This window comes from Heterodontus francisci, chromosome 22, assembly GCF_036365525.1.
Source record: "Heterodontus francisci isolate sHetFra1 chromosome 22, sHetFra1.hap1, whole genome shotgun sequence".
NCBI lineage: Eukaryota > Metazoa > Chordata > Chondrichthyes > Heterodontiformes > Heterodontidae > Heterodontus > Heterodontus francisci.
In genome coordinates, this window is record NC_090392.1 from 40,256,946 (window position 1) to 40,274,801 (window position 17,856).

A 17,856-nucleotide genomic window follows, 5' to 3' on the forward strand; every position below is an offset into this window, starting at 1 on the left:
CATAAACATCCTGGATTCTACATCAGTTCCACTTTTTTGCCCGATCCCCATATCCCTCGTTTCCTTTAGTGCCCAAGGGTCTCAGTTTTGAATATACTCTCAGGTAGAGAATTACAAAGATTCACAACCCTCCGAGTGAAGAACTTTCTCCTCATCTCAGTTTGAAATCCCCTTATTCCTGAGACGGCCGCCTTGTTCTAGACTCTGCAGCCAGGGGAAACAGCCTCTCAGCATCTACCCTGTAAACCCCTCTCAGAATTTTACACATTTCAATGAGATCACTCTTCTGAACTGCAGAGAATTAGGCCAATTCAACTCAATCTCTCCTCATAGACAACCCCCTCATCCCAGGAATCAGGCTAGTGAACCTTTGTTGCGCCCCCTCTAAGACAGAAAAGGAGACCAAAAGTGGTCTCAACAAAACTCTATATAATTACAGCAAGACTTCCTCACTCTTATACTCCAACCTCTTTGCAATAAAGGCTAGCACACCACCATACCACTTGCCTTCCTAATTATACCTGCATGTTAGTTTTTCTGTGAGTCATCTACAAGGACCTCCCAAATCCCTCTGAATCCCAACATTTACTAGTCTCTCCCACTTTAAAAAAAATTATGCTTTTCCATTCTTTCCAGCAATGTGGATAATTTCATACTTTCCCCAAATTAAACTCCATCTGTCACCTACTTGCCCACTTGATCTTTCTATATCCATTTGCAGTCTCTTCACATCCTGCTCACAGATAAAAAAACAATCACTCACCCCGCTGGCCAGCACTGCCCTGTTCACCTGCTATGGTGGCTTCACGGACTTTGATGCCAAGCTCATGCCCCTCCCTTCTCCTCTCCCAAGAATGCCAATTGTTACTGCCCCTTCCCCCCCATCCACCCCGAGTGAACCTTGCCAGGCAGGCCAGCCCACACCTTTGGGCAAAATACTCAATCATGAAGACATCGGGGCTGAGACCCCTGGACCTCCTGTCCACCCTCCCATTTTCCAGCAGGAGTCACTGGCCAGAATGCAGGAGCAGCGAATACTTAGTGATGATTCTCTATTCATTCCCCTTCCTTCTCCCAGGGGGTGCTGAGGCCAGTGGTAGGAGAACTACAACCCAACCCCACTGGGATAAGCAAATGCAGCAAAGACCAGGGACCTGGGGTCAAATACAGCCCAAGCTGGTTGGCTGGTGGAGGTGGGGTGGGGGGCGGTGGCGGAGGGTCAGACACCCACCTTTCACCCTCTGAGGATCTGGGGGTCAAATCCAGCCAGGAGCAGGGGAGGGCATTAAACAGATTTGAAGCAATATTCAGCATCACAATTGATTGGGATTGGGATTGAGGGTAGTGCATTGCGATGGATAGAAAATTGGTTGGCAAACAGGAAACAAAGAGTAGTAATAAACGGGTCTTTTTCTGAATGGCAGGCAGTGACTAGTGAGGCACCGCAGGGATCGGTGCTAGGACCCCAGCTATTCACAATATATAGTAATAATTTAGATGAGGGAACTAAATGTAGTATCTCCAAATTTGCAGATGACACAAAACTGAGTGGGAGGGTGTGTTGTGAGGAGGATGCAGAGAGGCTTCAGGGTGATTTAGACAAGTTGAGTGAGTGGGCAAATGCATAGCAGATGCAGTATAATGTGGATAAATGTGAGGTTATCCACTTTGGTAGCAAAAACAGGAGGGCAGATTATTACCTGAATGGCTATAAACTGAGAGAGGGGGATATGCAACAAGACCTGGGTGTTCTTGTACACCTATCGCTGAAGGTAAGCATGCAGGTACAACAGGTGGTAAAAAAGGCAAATGGTATGTTGGCCTTCATAGCGAGAGGATTCAAGTACAGAAGCAGGGATGTCTTGTTGCAATCATACAGGGCCTTGGTGAGGAATATTGGAATATTGTGTGCAGTTTTGGTCTCCTTATCTGAGGAAGGATGTTCTTGCTATAGAGGGAGTACAGTGAAGGTTTACCAGACTGATTCCTGGGATGGCGGGACTGACATATGAGGAGAGATTGAGTATGTTAGGATTATATTCGCTGGAGTTCAGAAGAGTGAGGGGGGGATCTCATAAAAACCTACAAAATTCTAACAGGACTTGACAGGGTAGATGCAGGAAGGATGTTCCCGATGGTCAGGGAGTCCAGAACCGGGGTCATAGTCTAAGGATACAGGGTAAATCTTTCAGGACTGAGATGAGGAGAAACTTCTTCACCCAGAGAGTGGTGAGCCTGTGGAATTCGCTACCAGAGAAAGCATTTGATGCCAAAACATTGTATGTTTTCAAGAAGGAGTTAGATATAGCTCTTGGGTCTAAAGGGATCAAAGGATATGGGGGGAAAGCGGGAACAGGTTACTGAGTTGGATGATCAGCCATGATCATAATGAATGGCGGAGCAGGCTCGAAGGGCCGAATGGCTTATTCATGCTCCTATTTTCTATGTTTCTATCACAAAACAGCTCCTCACTTAGTTTCACGGCTGGTTTAAGCATTGGTCACAAAAATGCAATAGATCAAAACCACACGCACAATCCCGTCACAAGAGAAACAGTCATTTCCTGCTGGTTTATCCTCCCCACCCACACAATTGAAGGAGCCGGGGAATTTTCAGGCAGCTGCCAACCTACAGGCCAAGCTCCACCATGGCAGTATTCTTAATGTGACCTCGGGATGCCCCAATTGGCAGCATTCCCCCATACAGGTGGAAAATTAGATTTTGGAATTTGTTGCCTCAAAGGGGAAAGTCCAGGGTAAACGCCTGTGTGGCAGACAGCTATAAAGCTATAAAAGAGACAGGAGCAGGCCATTCAGCCCCTTGAGCCTGTTCACCACTCAACCCCATCAGTATCTCAACTCCAAATTACCTGCCAAGGCTCCAAATCTTGATACATTTACCAAACAGGATCTGTCAATCTCAGACTTGCAAGCTCCAATGGACCCCCCAGCATCCACAGCCTTTTGAGGGGGAGAGAATTCCAGATTTCTGATAGGCTTTGTCTGAACAAGTGCTTCCTGATTTCACTCCTGAACCGCCAAGCACAATCATGTCGTGGGTGGCGCAGTGGTTAGCACTACAGCCTCACAGCTCCAGTGACCTGGGTTCAGTTCTGGGTACTACCTGTGCGGAGTTTGCAAGTTCTCCCTGTGACCGCGTGGGTTTCTACTGGATGCTCCGGTTTCCTCCCACAGCCAAAGACTTGCAGGTTGATAGGTAAATTGGCCATTGTAAATTGCCCCTAGTGTAAGTAGGTGGTGGGGATGTGGTAGGGAATATGGGTTTAATGTAGGATTAGTATAAATGGGTGGTTGTTGGTTGGCACAGACTCGGTGGGCTGAAGGGCCTGTTTCAGTGTTGTATCTCTAAATTTAAAAAAAAGTCCCTTTGTTCTGGACACCTGTATCAGAGGAAATAGTTTCACCCTATCTAACCCTAAAATTAGAGCTCAGAGGTGATGTCAGGAAGCACTTCTTCACACAAAGGATATTGGACATCTGGAACTCCCTGAAAAACTGTTGGTGGGGTGGTGTCAATTGAAAATTTCAAAAGTGAGATTGATGGATTTTTATTAGGTTAAAGATGGTAAGGGTTACAGAACCAAGGTGGGTAGATGGAGCTACAGAAACAGATCAGCCATGATCTAATTGATTCCCAAAACAGGCTCGAGGGACTGAATAGCCTCTTCCTGTTCCTACGTAACAGGCCTGAAGGGCTAAATGCCTCCTCCTGTTCCCAAGGTAACAGGACCAAAGGGCTGAACGACCTCCTCCTGTTCCTGAGCAATAGGATTGAGGGTCTGAATTGCTTGTTCCTGGTCCTTTGGTAACAGGACTGAGGGGCTGAATGGTCTTTTTGTGTTCCTATGGTAACAGGTGAATGATCTCCTGCTGCTCCTATGCCCCGCTCGTGTACTATCGAGTCCAGATCTCATCTGGGGCAGCTCAATGAATACCAGCCAGTCCGAGGTGTTAGTGGGCTGGAGTCCCATTGACTGGCACTTGTAGACAGCCAGGGCCAATTCTACCAGGTCACCAATGAAATAGACCAGAACCTGCAGCCACTGCTGGCTGGAACTCTCCAGTAACTTGAAGCTGAAAGCAAGAATAGAAAAGTAGAACATTTATGAAGAGAAAACTGGTAAATGTTGGTAAACTAAGGGAGTTGGGGTCCTCGTACACAAATCACAGAAAGTTAACATGCAGGTACAGCAAACAATTATGAAAGCAAATGGTGTCTTGATCTTGTCATGTAGACCCCCACCTGCCAAGAATGAGGCATATTAATGTTGTCAAATGAACATTGATTTTAAACTGTTGCTGGAGTGAAGAAATGACTTGTTTGAAGATCACCAGACATTTGGGCTGGAAGGACATTTGCATACTAAGAGACACTACTTGTGGAGACAAAGGACTATTCCCTGATCCAATTAACTGAAATGGATTTTGATCACCAGACATTGAAGGCGTAAGGAAGCACATTCAAGGGCCTACTAAGACAATACAATCCACAAACACAGAAGTCGTTAAGCCAGTTAGTCACATGACCTGCTGGCCAACTTAGGTTTTTATTTGTGCCACACACAAAGGAACAGAAGGCTGTTTTGCAACTGAAGCTGAAAGTAGCAAGCCTCTCTCCTGTCTCTCTCTCCTTTTCCCAAGCCACCAGACCCACGGAAGACACATACACTTCAAGAGAGAAAAGACTCCAACATCAAAACAAGTTGAAGCGTGAACTACGGCCCAACAAATAGCAGAACCTACTGGCAACCAAAGACTCCACACTGAATTCAAAGGACAATAAATAACTAACAGATATTGCCTCAAACTTTACCCCTTTATGCTTTTCTACTTTATCTGTCTCTATCTGCATGTGTGTTTATCACATATGCATACTAGCGTGGTCGCGTCGCATATTCGTAGTCGTTAACTGGATTAGAGTTTAAGATTAATAAACTTCCACCTTTCTTGTTTAAATCTAAGGAAACCTGTTTGATTTCATTGTCTTACAATTGGACCAGTGAACAAGGATTCACTAAGGCAGAGCTAAAAACATGGTGTTTCTAAAATTATTTCTGTTACGGTTAAACCAGGCAAAGGCTGAGAGGGAACCCCTAGACCCCTATCTCACCTGGTCATAACAGAAATTTGGGGGCTGGCATTCTGGATTTGACCCACAGACAAACGAGGAAATTGGAAGTGGGAAGTCAAATTGATCCCAATCAAAAAGAGAAAAGATTTCAATACAGGTTTTCTTGTGGTTGTGTGTGCTTGAATACTAACGTGTCTGCGACTGAAGCTAGTAGCTCCCCAAGCCAGGGTGAAGTAACTTGGGATAAGTTAAAAGCACTGTCTATGGAGGAGTTGAGGAAAATGGCTGAGCAGTGTGGGATCACTGTACATGACAATGCTAAAAAGTCTGAACTCCTAAGACTAGTGGCCAACCATTTTTCCTTTGAATGAAGAAGCAGAAACAAGGTTAGAAGCAGACTCCAACAGGGTATTGTTAACAAAAATATAATTGGAACAGAGGAAACTTGAATTTGAGGAAAGAGAAAAAGAGAGAGGCAGGAGAAAGAAAGAGAGAGACAGAAGAGGGAGAAAGAGCCTTCCAGAAGGAACGTGAAGAAAGAGAGCTAAGGAGACTTGAGTTAACGAGGGAGCGACAGAGTAACCCCAGTCAAAGCATGGCCAATATGGAGGAGCGTAATTCTGGACTTGGTACAGAATTGTTAATACTAGCCCAACTGATCCCAATTCGATGAGGGAGACGTGGAAGCTTTTTTTGTGTCTTTTGAAAAACTGGCAAGGCAGTTAAAGTGGCGAGCTGAGGCTTGGATTCTCTTGCTACAAAGTAAGCTAACCGGAAAAACCCATGAGGTTTATTACCTGTTGCCAGATGAGAGTTCATCAGGTTATGAACTGACAAAAAATGCTATCCTTGGGGCATATGAGTTAGTACCAGAAACCTATCAACAAAGGCTTAGAACTCTCAAGAAGCAAACTGATCAAACCTACCTGGCATTTGAGAAGAATAAGCAGCTGGCTTTTGATCAGTGGTTGAGGGCTCTTAAAGTGCAGCTCAGCTATGAAAATCTCAGACAGGTTCACCACCCTCTGAGTGAAGAAATTTCTCCTCATCTCAGTTCTAAATGGCATACCCCATATCCTGAGACTGTGACCCCTGGTTTTGGACTCCCCAGCCATTGGGAACATTTTCCCTGCATCTAACCTGTCTAGTCCTGTTAGAATATTGTAGGTTTCAATGAGATCCCCTCTCATTCTTCTAAACTCTAGTGAATATAGGCCTAGTCGACCCAATCTCTCTTCCTACGTCAATCCTGCCATCCCAGGGATCAGCCTAGTAAATCTTGTTTGCATTCCCTCCATGGCAAGAACATCCTTCATCAGATAAGGAGAACAAAATTGCACACAATACTCCAGATGTGGTCTCAAGGCCCTGTATAACTGCAGTAAGACATCCTTGCTCCTGTACTCAAATCCATAAGGGCAGCAGTTCTGGCTGATGAGTTTGCTCTCATTTATAAGTCAGTTTCCCAGAGGAAAACCTTTCCTAATCACCCCCACAAATCCGAAAAGGACAAAGGGTGGGAAGGTGATCTCCGCCCAGGCAGTCCTGGAAGAGAAAGGAAAGCAGGAGACACAGGGGGCCCTGCTCCAGCCAAATAGGAGGGTGCGGTAAGCAGGAGTGAGACCGTAGACCCTGGTGCTTCCATTGTAATAAGGCAGGGCATCGAAGAGCTGACTGCTGGAAACTAAAGGAAAAACCTGTAGGGGTAATCAGGGCACACCTGCTCAGTGAAGAAGATCCCTGATGGAAAGCACAGCAGAACTAGCTGTGGCTTTAACTGCAGCAAGAGTGAGACCCATGAAGCTTAATGCTGCAAGCGCAGAAAAATTTAATGGGATTCCTGAAGGTTATCAGGGTTTTCTGTCTGAAGGGACAGTAACCCCATACCCCTCGAGTGGGGAAAGCAAGCCCATAGTAATTCTCTGAGACAAAGGGGCCACTAGACCCCTTTTACTTTCCCCCAGAGAGTGCAGTGAACACCAGAATGATAGTGAATGATATTGGAGGGCAGTGTATGCCTGCACCTTTACACCGGATGCAATTGGACTGCGACCTAGTTTGGGACCGGTGATCCTAGAGATTGTCCCTAGTTTGCCTGTGGACGGGGTTGACCTGCTCCTAGGTAATGATCTGGTGGGGACAAGGTGATAGCTTCCCCAGAAGTGAAAGAGAGACCCCAGGAGGTCAGAGAGACAGGGCAGTGGCAGGAGACGGTCCCCTACAGTTTCCCTGAATGTGGAATGGATCAGGCCATCATCAAACCAGCTCCCCCAGAGGAGACTGCATTGGCACTGCAGACAGATGACCATGAGGTCTGCTATCTGAGACTTTCTTTGGAAAGTTAGAAGACCCAGGGAATGAGTTAAATAAATCTTCCCTAGCTGAGGCTCAGCGAGCTGACCCAGTATTGAGAGAGTTAGCACAGGCTGCCCGGTCTGAAATTGAAGCAGAGGAAGTCCCTGATTGCTACTATCTAAAGAAAGAGGTACTGATGAGGGAATGGAGTTCTCCTTACAGATCTGAGAGCAAGGAACAGACAGTGGTTCACCAGTTAGTGGTGCCGCAGAGGTACCGGAGAGAAATAGTAAGAATGGCTGTACATGTCAGTATACGAAAGACCAAAGCCCACATAAGACAGCAGTTTGACTGGCCAAAATTCCACAAAGATGTGGTGGAGTGTAGGAGTGGCCGCATGTGTCAGGTTGAGGGGTAACCCCAACCAACAGTGAAACCTGCACCCCCAAGTCCTGTATCGGTGTTTGGAGGACCCTCCAACAAAGAGCTGGTGAACTGTAAGGGACCCCTGCCGAGAACAGAAGGGGACAGGCAGGCACATGGCTGGCAACAGGTTAGAAAGCAAGGGGAAAAAGGGACCAAGTTAAAGGAAGTCCGGGAAAAATCCCAAATGGAAACCCCTACTATCAGGTCAGCCAACCCTGAAATACTTGAAAAGCTAGACCCCACATCCTCCTATGCAAATGCAGACACTAGAAACACCCCACCAGAGTTGCTAACAGCATTTACAGGAACCTGCAGAGACAATGAAAGCCCTCAAGAGGGCAGAGAAACCGTGAGGGTGATGCTTCACCTATTCGAAGTGCCGCAGGGGATTGCAGCAGAATCTGGACAAATACCTGCAAACAGGAGTGTCCCAGAGGACAAGGGGAAGATTAGCAAAGAATCTCCCCTACAGTCAGGGAAAAAGAGAACCAGCCATCCATGAAGATGAAAAGCCCATTGCATGACTCATCAAAGCACTGAAAGAGAGTTCAGAGTGGAACTGCCCACTGCTGCTGCGCTGAGCAGAACTCCAACCTCGGCCTAATTAAACCTAACCCTCCCTTTGCAGACCTCAACAAGAACAAAGACACCTTTGTCAGTCATGGAAATGTGCAAACTGGAAAAAGTTCCCCAAAAACCACATGTTTATTGGGATGCCAAAAAGGCCATTTAAAGCAGCACTGCTACCAAGAAAAGACAGGCTGTTACAATTGTTATGGTTCTGATTGAATGCGAGATATGCCTGTATGTTTTCTTGTCCTTATCTTCTCTCTAGTCCCTTTTAAAGAATTGCTCTTTTTAAAAATCGCATTTCATTCCACTGGGGGTGGAGGTGTCATGCAGACCCCCACCTGCCAAGAATGAGGCATATTAATTTTGTCAAATGAACATTGATTTTAAACTGTTGCTGGAGTGAAGAAATGACTTGTTTGAAGATCACCAGACATTTGGGCTGGAAGGACATTTGCATACTAAGAGATGCACAAAGGACTATTCCCTGATCCAATTAACCCAAATGGATTTTGATCACCAGACATTGAAGGTGTAAGGAAGCACATTCAAGGGCCTACTAAGACAATGCAATCAACAAACGCAGAAGTGGTTAAGCCAGTTAGTCACATGACTGACCTGCTGGCCAACTTAGGTTTTTATTTGTGCCACACACAAAGGAACAGAAGGCTGTTTTGTAACTGAAGCTGGAACACACAAGCCTCTCTCCTGTCTCTCTCTCACCATCTCCCAAGCCACCGGACACACGGAAGACATCGAAACAAGTTGAAGCGTGAACTATGCCCCAACGAATAGCAGGACTTACTGGCAACCAGAGACTCCACACTGAACTCAAAGGACAATAAATAACTAACAGATATTGCCTCAAACTTTTCCCCTTTATGTTTTTCTACTTTTTCTGTCTCTAGCTGCATGTGCAATGTGTTCATTGCGTATGCATGCTAGTGTGGTCGTGTCGCATATTCGTAGTCGTTAACTGGATTAGAGTTTAAGATTAATAAACTTCCACCTTTCTTGTTTAAATCTAAGGAAACCTTAGGTTTCTCTGCCTTACATTTGGAGCAGTGAACAAGGATTCACTAAGGCAGAGCTAAAAACATGCTGTTTCTAACATTCAACCCTGTTACGGTCAAACCAGGCAAAGACTGAGAGGGAACCCCTAGACCCCTTCTTACCTGGTCCTCACAGTCTTTGTTGCAAGGGAGTTTGAGTATAAGAGTAAGGAGGTCTTTCTGCAATTATCTAGAGCTTTAGTGACACCACATCTGGAGTGCTGTGTACAGTTTGGTCTACATACCTACAGAAGGAGAGAGGCGCAACAAAGTTTCACGAGATGATTCTTGGTTGTCCTATGAGGAAAGATCGAGTAGAACGGGCCTATACTCGCTGGAGTGCAGAAGAATGAGAGGTGATCTCATTGAAATGTATAAAATTCTTGGAGGGCTTGTCGGGGTAGAATGCTGACAGCCTGTTTGCTCTGGCTGGAGAATCTAAAACTAGTGGATCACGGTCTCAGGAGGAGTGCTCAGCCATTTAGGACTGAGTTGAAGAGAAATTTGTTCACTCAGAGGATTGTGAATCTTTGAAATTCTGTACTCTGGAAAATGGTGGATGCTCAGTCGCTGAGTGTATTCAAGGCTGAGATCGATAGATTTTTGGGTATGAAGGAACTCAAGGGATACGGGGAGCGGGTGGGAAAGTGGATTGAGCTGCCCCAATGGTCATTTTTATTTGTTATTGTCCGGTATTGACATACACTTCAGCTGAAACACCCTCGCAGTGAGAGTCTGTTCTGTGCCTTTCCAATATGTGGTAGTCACTCTATCGCTCTCAGTCCGATGAGGGACATACCCCAGTTAAATCCAGTGTCAGTACAAAGGGAGCGCTGCGCTGTCAGAGCAGGAGGAGTTCTCCTCGGTACAGCCCAATATTTATCAGCTAAAGTCTCATCCGAAAGATGACACCTCCCAACAGTACTGCACTCCCTCAGGACTGGCATCAGGTGTCTCGGCCTTGGATTTCAGAGGCTTGACTATGGAGTGGGGCCCTGCTGATTCAGTGAGCAGGTACTCACTGCAATGGGTACAGTGAGCTAAATGGTTCCATTACATTAATTCAGAGGCCATGAGTTCAAATCATGCCATGGCGGTTTGAGAATGGCAAGCCAAAATCTGGCTGATTTCAGTAGAAATGACCATGAAGCTGCTGGATTGCCAAAGAACATGAATTTTATACAGCGCCTTTCCCGACCTCAGAGCATTCCAAAGCGCTTTTCAGCCAATTAAGCATCTTTAAAATGTGTAGTCACTCCTGTAAATTAGGGAAACATGGGCAGCCCAAGCTGTGCATAAGATCCCACAGGCAGCAAAGGGATAAAGGACCAGATACTCCTGTTTTTAGCAACTGGCAGAAAATTGTTTCGTTAATGCCCCTTGAGGGATGGAAACCTGCTGACCTTACCTGGTCTGGGCCGGTATACGTGACTGAAGTCATACACTAACATGGTTGACTATTAACTGTCCCTGGAGTGACCGAGCGAGCCACTCAGTGGGAGCAAACTGGCTCAAGGAGGCAGCCACCACCACCAACACCTTCTCAAGGGGTGACTAAGGGCAGGAAAATACATGCCAACTTTGCCAGTGACGCCCACATCCCAAGGAAAAGCCTGTAAAAATTTACAGCCAGTCTTTTCCTCAAAGGGACTGGTAGAAAATCTGTATCCCACCCATTGGAGACACTAAACCCTTCCAAGCTCAGTAATTATCAACCATGTTTTCTCGCACCCATTGCCCCCTCACTCAAAGGCTGTGGCATTAAAAATCCTGCATTTCAACGTTTTGGGTGGCCCCAGTCAGACTGCTAACCTCCCCAGGAGTAGGGCCTGCTGTCGAACACCTCCCACTTGAGCCCCACTCTCCGCGGCCCTGCTCCTGGCCACTCACCTGCTGCAGGTGTAGAGATCAGGGAAGGGGGGATTGTGATATACTCGAACAAATTAGCATTTGTAGGAGGAGGTATTAGCGGTTTTAGCGGGCTTAAAAGTGGATAAATCCCCAGGCCCAGATGAGATGTATCCCAAGCTGTTATGTGGGGTAAGGGAGGAGATAGCAGGGGCTCTGACACAAATTTTCAAATCTTCTCTGGCCACAGGAGAAATGTCAGAGGACTGGAGGATAGCGAATGTGGTATCATTATTCACGAAGGGTAGCAGGGATAAACCAGGTAATTTCAGGCCAGTAAGTCTAACATCAGTGGTAGGGAAACTATTGGAAAAAATTCTGAGGGACAGGATTAATCTCCACTAGGAGAGGCAGGGATTAATCAAGGATAGTCAGCATGGCTTTGTCAGGGGCAGGTCATGTCTAACAAACTTGATTGAATTTTTCAAGGAGGTGACTAGATGTGTAGATGAGGGTAAAGCAGTTGATGTAGTCTACATGGACTTCAGTAAGGGTTTTGATAAGGTCCCGCATGGGAGATTGGTTAAGAAGGTAAGAGCCCATGGGATCCAGGGCAATTTGGCAAATTGGATCCAAAATTGGCTTAATGGCAGGAGGCAGAGGGTGATGGTCGAGGGTGATGGTCGAGGGTTGTTTTTGCGATTGGAAGCCTGTAACCAGTGGTGTATCGTAGGGATCGGTGCTTGGACCCTTGCTGTTTGTAGTGTACATTAATGATTTAGACGTGAATATAGGAGGTATGATCAGTAAGTTCGCAGATGACACGAAAATTGGTGGTGTCGTAAATAGTGAGGAGGAAAGCCTTCGACTACAGGATGATACAGATGGACTATATATATGATATACAGCATGGTTTTGTGAAGGGGAGGTCGTGTCTTACTAATTTGATTGAGTTTTTTAAGGAAGTGACGAAGATGATTGATGAAGGAAGGGCAGTGGATGTTATCTATATGGACTTTAGTAAAGCCTTTGACAAGGTCCCTCATGGCAGACTGGTACAAAAGGTGAAGTCACACGGGATCAGAGGTGAGCTGGCAAGATGGATACAGAACTGGCTCGGTCATAGAAGACAGAGGGTAGCAGTGGAAGGGTGCTTTTCTGAATGGAGGGATGTGACTCGTGGTGTTCCACTGGGATCAGTGCTGGGACCTTTGCTCTTTGTAGTATATATAAATGATTTGGAGGAAAATGTAGCTGGTCTGATTAGTAATTTTGCGGACGACACAAAGGTTGGTGGAGTTGCGGATAATGATGAGGATTGTCAGAGGATACAACAGGATATAGATCGGTTGGAGACTTGGGCGGAGAAATGGCAGATGGAGTTTAATCCGGACAAATGTGAGTTAATGCATTTTGGAAGGTCTAATGCAGGTGGGAGGTATACAGTAAATGGCAGAACCTTTAGGAGTATTGACAGGCAGAGAGATCTTGGCGTACAGGTCCATAGGTCACTGAAAGTGGCAACGCAGGTGGATAAGGTAGTCAAGAAGGCATACGGCATGCTTGCCTTCATCAGTCGGGGCACAGAGCATAGAAATTGGCTAGTCATGTTGCAGCTGTACAGAACCTTAGTTAGGCCACACTTAGAATATTGCGTGCAATTCTGGTTGCCACACTACCAGAAGGACGTGGAGGCTTTGGAGAGGGTACAGAGGAGGTTTACCAGGATGTTTCCTGGTCTGGGGAGCATTAGTAATGAGGAGAGGTTGGAAAAACTCGGATTGTTTTCACTGGAACGACGGAGGTGGAGGGGTGACATGATAGAGGTTTACAAAGTTATGAGCGGCATTGACAGAGTGGATAGTCAGAAGCTTTTTCCCAGGGTGGAAGAGTCAGTTACTGGGAGACATAGGTTTAAGGTGCGAGGGGCAAAGTTTAGAGGGGATGTGCGAGGCAAGTTTTTTACACAGAGGGTGGTGAATGCCTGGAACTTGCTGCCAGAGGAGGTGGTGGAAGCAGATACGATAGTGACGTTTAAGAGACATCTTGACAAATACTTGAATAGGAAGAGAATAGAGGGATATGGGCCCCGGAAGTGCAGAAGGTGTTAGTTTAGGCAGGCATCAAGATCGGCGCAGGCTTGGAGGGCCGAATGGCCTGTTCCTGTGAAGTACTGTTCTTTGTTCTTTGTTGTTCTTTGACTGGTAAGATGGGCAGAGCAGTGGCAAATGGAATTTAATCCTGAGAAGTGTGAAGTGATGCATTTTGGGAGGACTAACAAGGCAAGGGAATATACAATGGATGGTAGGATCCTAGGAAGTACAGAGGGACCTTGGTGTACGTCCATAGATCACTGAAAGGAGCAGCACAGGTAGATAAGGTGGTTAGGAAGGCATATGGGATACTTGCCTTTATTAGCTGAGGCATAGAATATAAGAGCGGGAAGGTTATGATGGAGCTGTATAAAACACTAGTTAGGCCACAGCTGGAGTACTGTGTACAGTTCTGGGCAGCACACTATAGGAAGGATGTGATTGCCCTGGAGAGGGTGCAGGGGAGATTCACCAGGATGTTGCCTGGGCTGGAGCATTTCAGCAATGAAGAGACACTGAAAAGGCTAGGGTTGTTTTCCTTCGAGCAGAGAAGGCTGAGTGGGGATATGATTGAGGTATACAAAATTATGAGGGGCATAGATAGGTTAGGTAAGAAGAAACTTTTTCCCTTAGTGGAGGGGTGAATAACCAGAGGGCATAGATTTAAGGTAAGGGGCAGGAGGTTTAGTGGGGAGTTGAGGAAAAAATGTTTCACCCAGAGGGTGGTGGAGCACACTGCCTGAAGAGGTGGTATCGGCAGGAACCCTCACAACATTTAAGAAATATTTAGATGAGCACTTGAAACACCATAGCATACAAGGCTACGGGCCAAGTGCTGGATAATGGGATTAGAACAGTTAGATGCTCGACGGCCGGCACAGACACAATGGACCGAAGGGCCTGTTTTCTGTGCTGGCGAGCCGAAGAGACTTAGCAGTTGGCAGGAAAAAAGACAGAAGCGCAAGGGGAGAGCCAACTGTGTAACAGCCCCGACAACCAACTTTTTCTGCAGCACCTGTGGAAGAGTCTGTCACTCTAGTATTGGCCTTTATAGCCACTCTGGGCGCTGCTCCACAAACCACTGACCACCTCCAGGCAGCTACCCATTATCTCTCCAGACAAGCAGGCCAAAGAAGAAGAAGAAGATAACTCTATGACTCTACGCTATCGAGCTTGGCGGTCCACCTGTGCTGGCGCGTGCCGTTACCAAGCGCCGCCAAAGCAGCCATTTCCCGCCCAAACTTAAAAATTGTCCACGCGCGACTCGAACGATCCCCACTCATGCAGTTCACGCACGCGCAGCAGCTGCGGAGGGGGCTGAAATGTCAATCCCCGCCCCCATCGTCATCATCTTTGTTCAGAGTAACTCTTGTCCGACGTCAGTGAGCCAGGCCAAATAAAGCACCATTGCCCCATAGAAAGACGGACGTCATTTGCGATAAGTACATTTCACAATATCGCTAGTTTTGCATATTTTAATGACAGCTTAGTTGTACCCTTTGTCTCCCTTCACTCAGATGGCCGACATCTCTGAGTTTGCCCTTGGGCTTTCAATGACGGGGCTGCTACTCAGTTCCCGCAGAAGTCAATGTTCCTCGTCACGCCACAGTACACCATTGCGCAGGCGCGGTGCTGGTATATGGCTCATGCGCACTATCACTGATTAAAACTGCGAAAGCTGGAGACGTTTTTTTACAGGGGGTGAGAGTCGGCGGGACGCAGGGGAGGAATGGAAGCGACGTGTGGTCGGATAGACTTCAGAAACACCGGGTATATGCTGCAAGCCCCGAATAAGGGGCCTCCAGGTCTCGCATTTGCAGCTCCGAGACTTTTTCCCGGAAACAGGTCAGCGTTAACGGCCGCCATCTTTGTTCACTGAGCAGCAGAGCGCACGCGCGGCTTGGTGACTGCACAGAGTGGGCGGGGCTTCAAGGCCCCAGTGACCTGGAGAGAAAAGCAGGAGGGTGCAGAGTCCTGTTCGGGAGAATGGAGCTGGCGATCGGGGTTATTTAGGGGTCAAGACGTCATTGCGTGGTATAGTAATTTTGCGCGTGCGCGCTTTCATACTGGCAAGCTAACAAATGTTCGCACGCACTGATAACGTTCGCGGTCGCTGTGCGGATGCCCTGCGTTGACAGGAGTCACTTTATTGACCTTCTTCTCACTGCAGACGGCCTGGCGAACTGACCCAGTCAGAGTAGAAGGAGGGAGAAAGCTGGCAGTGGAGGAAGCAGATGGTGCGATGGATTTGGATTTCAGCACAGGGAGGAGGTAGAGTGTGTGGGACGGGAATTTACAGCTTTGGGGGCACAAGAGGAAATAATGTTCGACAGAAACTCGAATTATCTGTTCTGAATTTCTATTCTGTACTGATAGTGATGACTTTTGTAAGCTTCTTTTTACAGGGATTAGAAGGGGAGGATTTACAAACAGGAAATTCAAACCTAACATCACATTAAGGTCTGACAGAGTCAGTGTATTCATCAGGATCTGAATATCATCAGTCTTTGAATGTGGAAGGAGAAATGTTTGTCTTTTGCCTATGGGAAAGATTTCAAGCATCAGAGTGATTGGAAAAGCAGTGAGATACACAAACCAGAGTGAGAGTGTTCCAGTGCACTGACTGTGGGAACAGCTTGAACCAATTACACAGCTTTAAAAAATATTGCCTCATTCACAGTGTTCTGTGTGGATAAGGCTTCAACTGATCGTCCAACCTGGAGAGTCGCGAGGACAATCACACCACGGAGAAACCGTGGAAATGTGGGGACTGTGGGAAGGGATTCAATTACCCCTCGTTGCTGGAGACTCATCGACGCACTCACACCGGGGAGAAGCCATTCACTTGCTCCATGTGTGGGAAGGGATTCACATTGTCATCCAGCTTACTCATACACCAGAGAACTCACACTGGGGAGAAGCCATTAACCTGCACTGTGTGTGGCAAGGGATTTAACTTTCTGTCCCACCTGCTGAGACACCAACGTGTTCACATTGATGAGAGGCCATTTAACTGCCCTGTCTGTGAGAAGAGCTTTAAAAGATATGACGACCTAGTTAAGCACCAGTTCGTTCACACCCAGAGACAGTTTAGTTGCTTTCACTGTGGGAAAGTGTTTAGACAATCACTGAATCTCATAAAACATCAACGCAGTCACACCGGAGAGAGGCCGTTCAACTGTTCTTTGTGTGGGAAGGGATTTGCAAGGTCATCCCATCTCACTACACACCAGCTTGTTCACACTGATAACAGACCTTTCAAATGTCCTGAATGTGAGAAGAGCTATAAAACAGCAAGTGATCTGCTGAGACACCAGCGAGTTCACACCGGGGAGAGACCGTTCACCTGCTCTGTGTGTGGGAAGGGATTCATTTGTTTAACCAACCTCACTTCACACCAACTTGTTCACTCTGATAAGAGACCTTTTAAATGTTTTGACTGTGAGAAAAGCTTTAAAACAACAAGGGGTCTGCTGACACACCAGCGAGTTCACACTGGGGAGAGGCCATTCACCTGCTCTGTGTGTGGGAAAGGATTCATTTGTTCATCCCACCTGTTAACACACCAACGGGCTCACACCGGGGAGAGACCGTTTACCTGCTCCGTGTGTGGGAAGAGATTCACTCGTTCATCCCACCTACTGACACACCAGAGAACTCACAAGTGACTGCAGGGATCGGAGTCTGCTGTTATTGCTGCTGTTAATCACATCCAGGACTGATTCGTGTTCATTTTGACAGAGTTTTATCGTCCTGCTGTTAATAGCCCCTATAACTAGGCTGGAGTTTAATTTGATTGACAGATAACAAAATATTAATGTTTCAAACACACACACTATGTTCTGTCCTTAAATTTTCCAAGATAAGAGATTAAACTGATGGGCTGTGATTGCTTCATTTTTGGGCCTTTTCTCCTTTCTAACTCTAGATTATTTCAGTTCTCATACCTTCAGTTACTTGCATGGACATATCCCAGATCCCCATAACTTCCAGAGTGCCTCTCCTAGCCTTGGAATCAAGTGAAAGTATCGATAACATGCCAGGATCACTAAACACAAAACCCAGTCTGTAAATCACTTTCAGCTACTGGACTTAGTGTGTGTCCCACAGCATCTCTATCACCTTGGATATATGAATAGAGCATCACGCTTGAAAACTTGGGTTTAAATTTAAATTTACTCAGCAATGTTTTTAATGTATTTGTTCATGAGATGTGGGCGTCGCTTCAAGGTCAGAATTTGTTGCCCATCCCTAATTGAGGTTGTGAAGGTGCCTTCTTGAACCGCTGAAGTCCATCTGGTGCAGGTACACCCACAGTGCTGTTAGAAAGGGAGTTCCAGGAGTTTGACCCAGCAACAATGAAGGAATGGCGATTATAGTTCCAAGTTAGGATGGTGTGTGGCTTGGAGGGGAACTTGCAGGTGGTGGTGTTCCCATGCACCTGCTGCCCTTGTTCTTCCAGGTGGTAGAGGTCGTGGGCT

General features: G+C 46.6%; 1 protein-coding gene across 4 annotated transcripts; it reads left to right on the plus strand.

Annotated features, from left to right (window-relative positions):
- The first annotated feature begins 14,757 nt into the window (after positions 1-14,757).
- On the plus strand, positions 14,758-17,264 carry LOC137381605 (zinc finger protein 774-like). 4 transcript variants are annotated; one of them, XM_068054312.1, is made up of 3 exons: positions 14,758-15,220; positions 15,546-15,646; positions 15,781-17,264. In XM_068054312.1, exon 3 carries the CDS (start codon positions 16,228-16,230, stop codon positions 17,041-17,043), a length of 816 nt encoding a protein of 271 aa, XP_067910413.1. In that variant the 5' UTR covers positions 14,758-15,220; positions 15,546-15,646; positions 15,781-16,227; the 3' UTR covers positions 17,044-17,264. The 4 variants fall into 4 exon arrangements, with proteins under 4 accessions (XP_067910413.1, XP_067910414.1, XP_067910412.1 ...); XM_068054311.1 differs by lacking the exon at positions 14,758-15,220 and adding an exon at positions 15,250-15,409; XM_068054313.1 differs by lacking the exon at positions 15,546-15,646.
- Positions 17,265-17,856: the final 592 nt, after the last annotated feature.

What these genes read in the sequence shown, in the direction of transcription:
- LOC137381605 (XM_068054312.1), top strand. Translation starts at nt 16,228, where the DNA reads ATGTGTGGGAAGGGATTCACATTGTCATCCAGCTTACTCATACACCAG.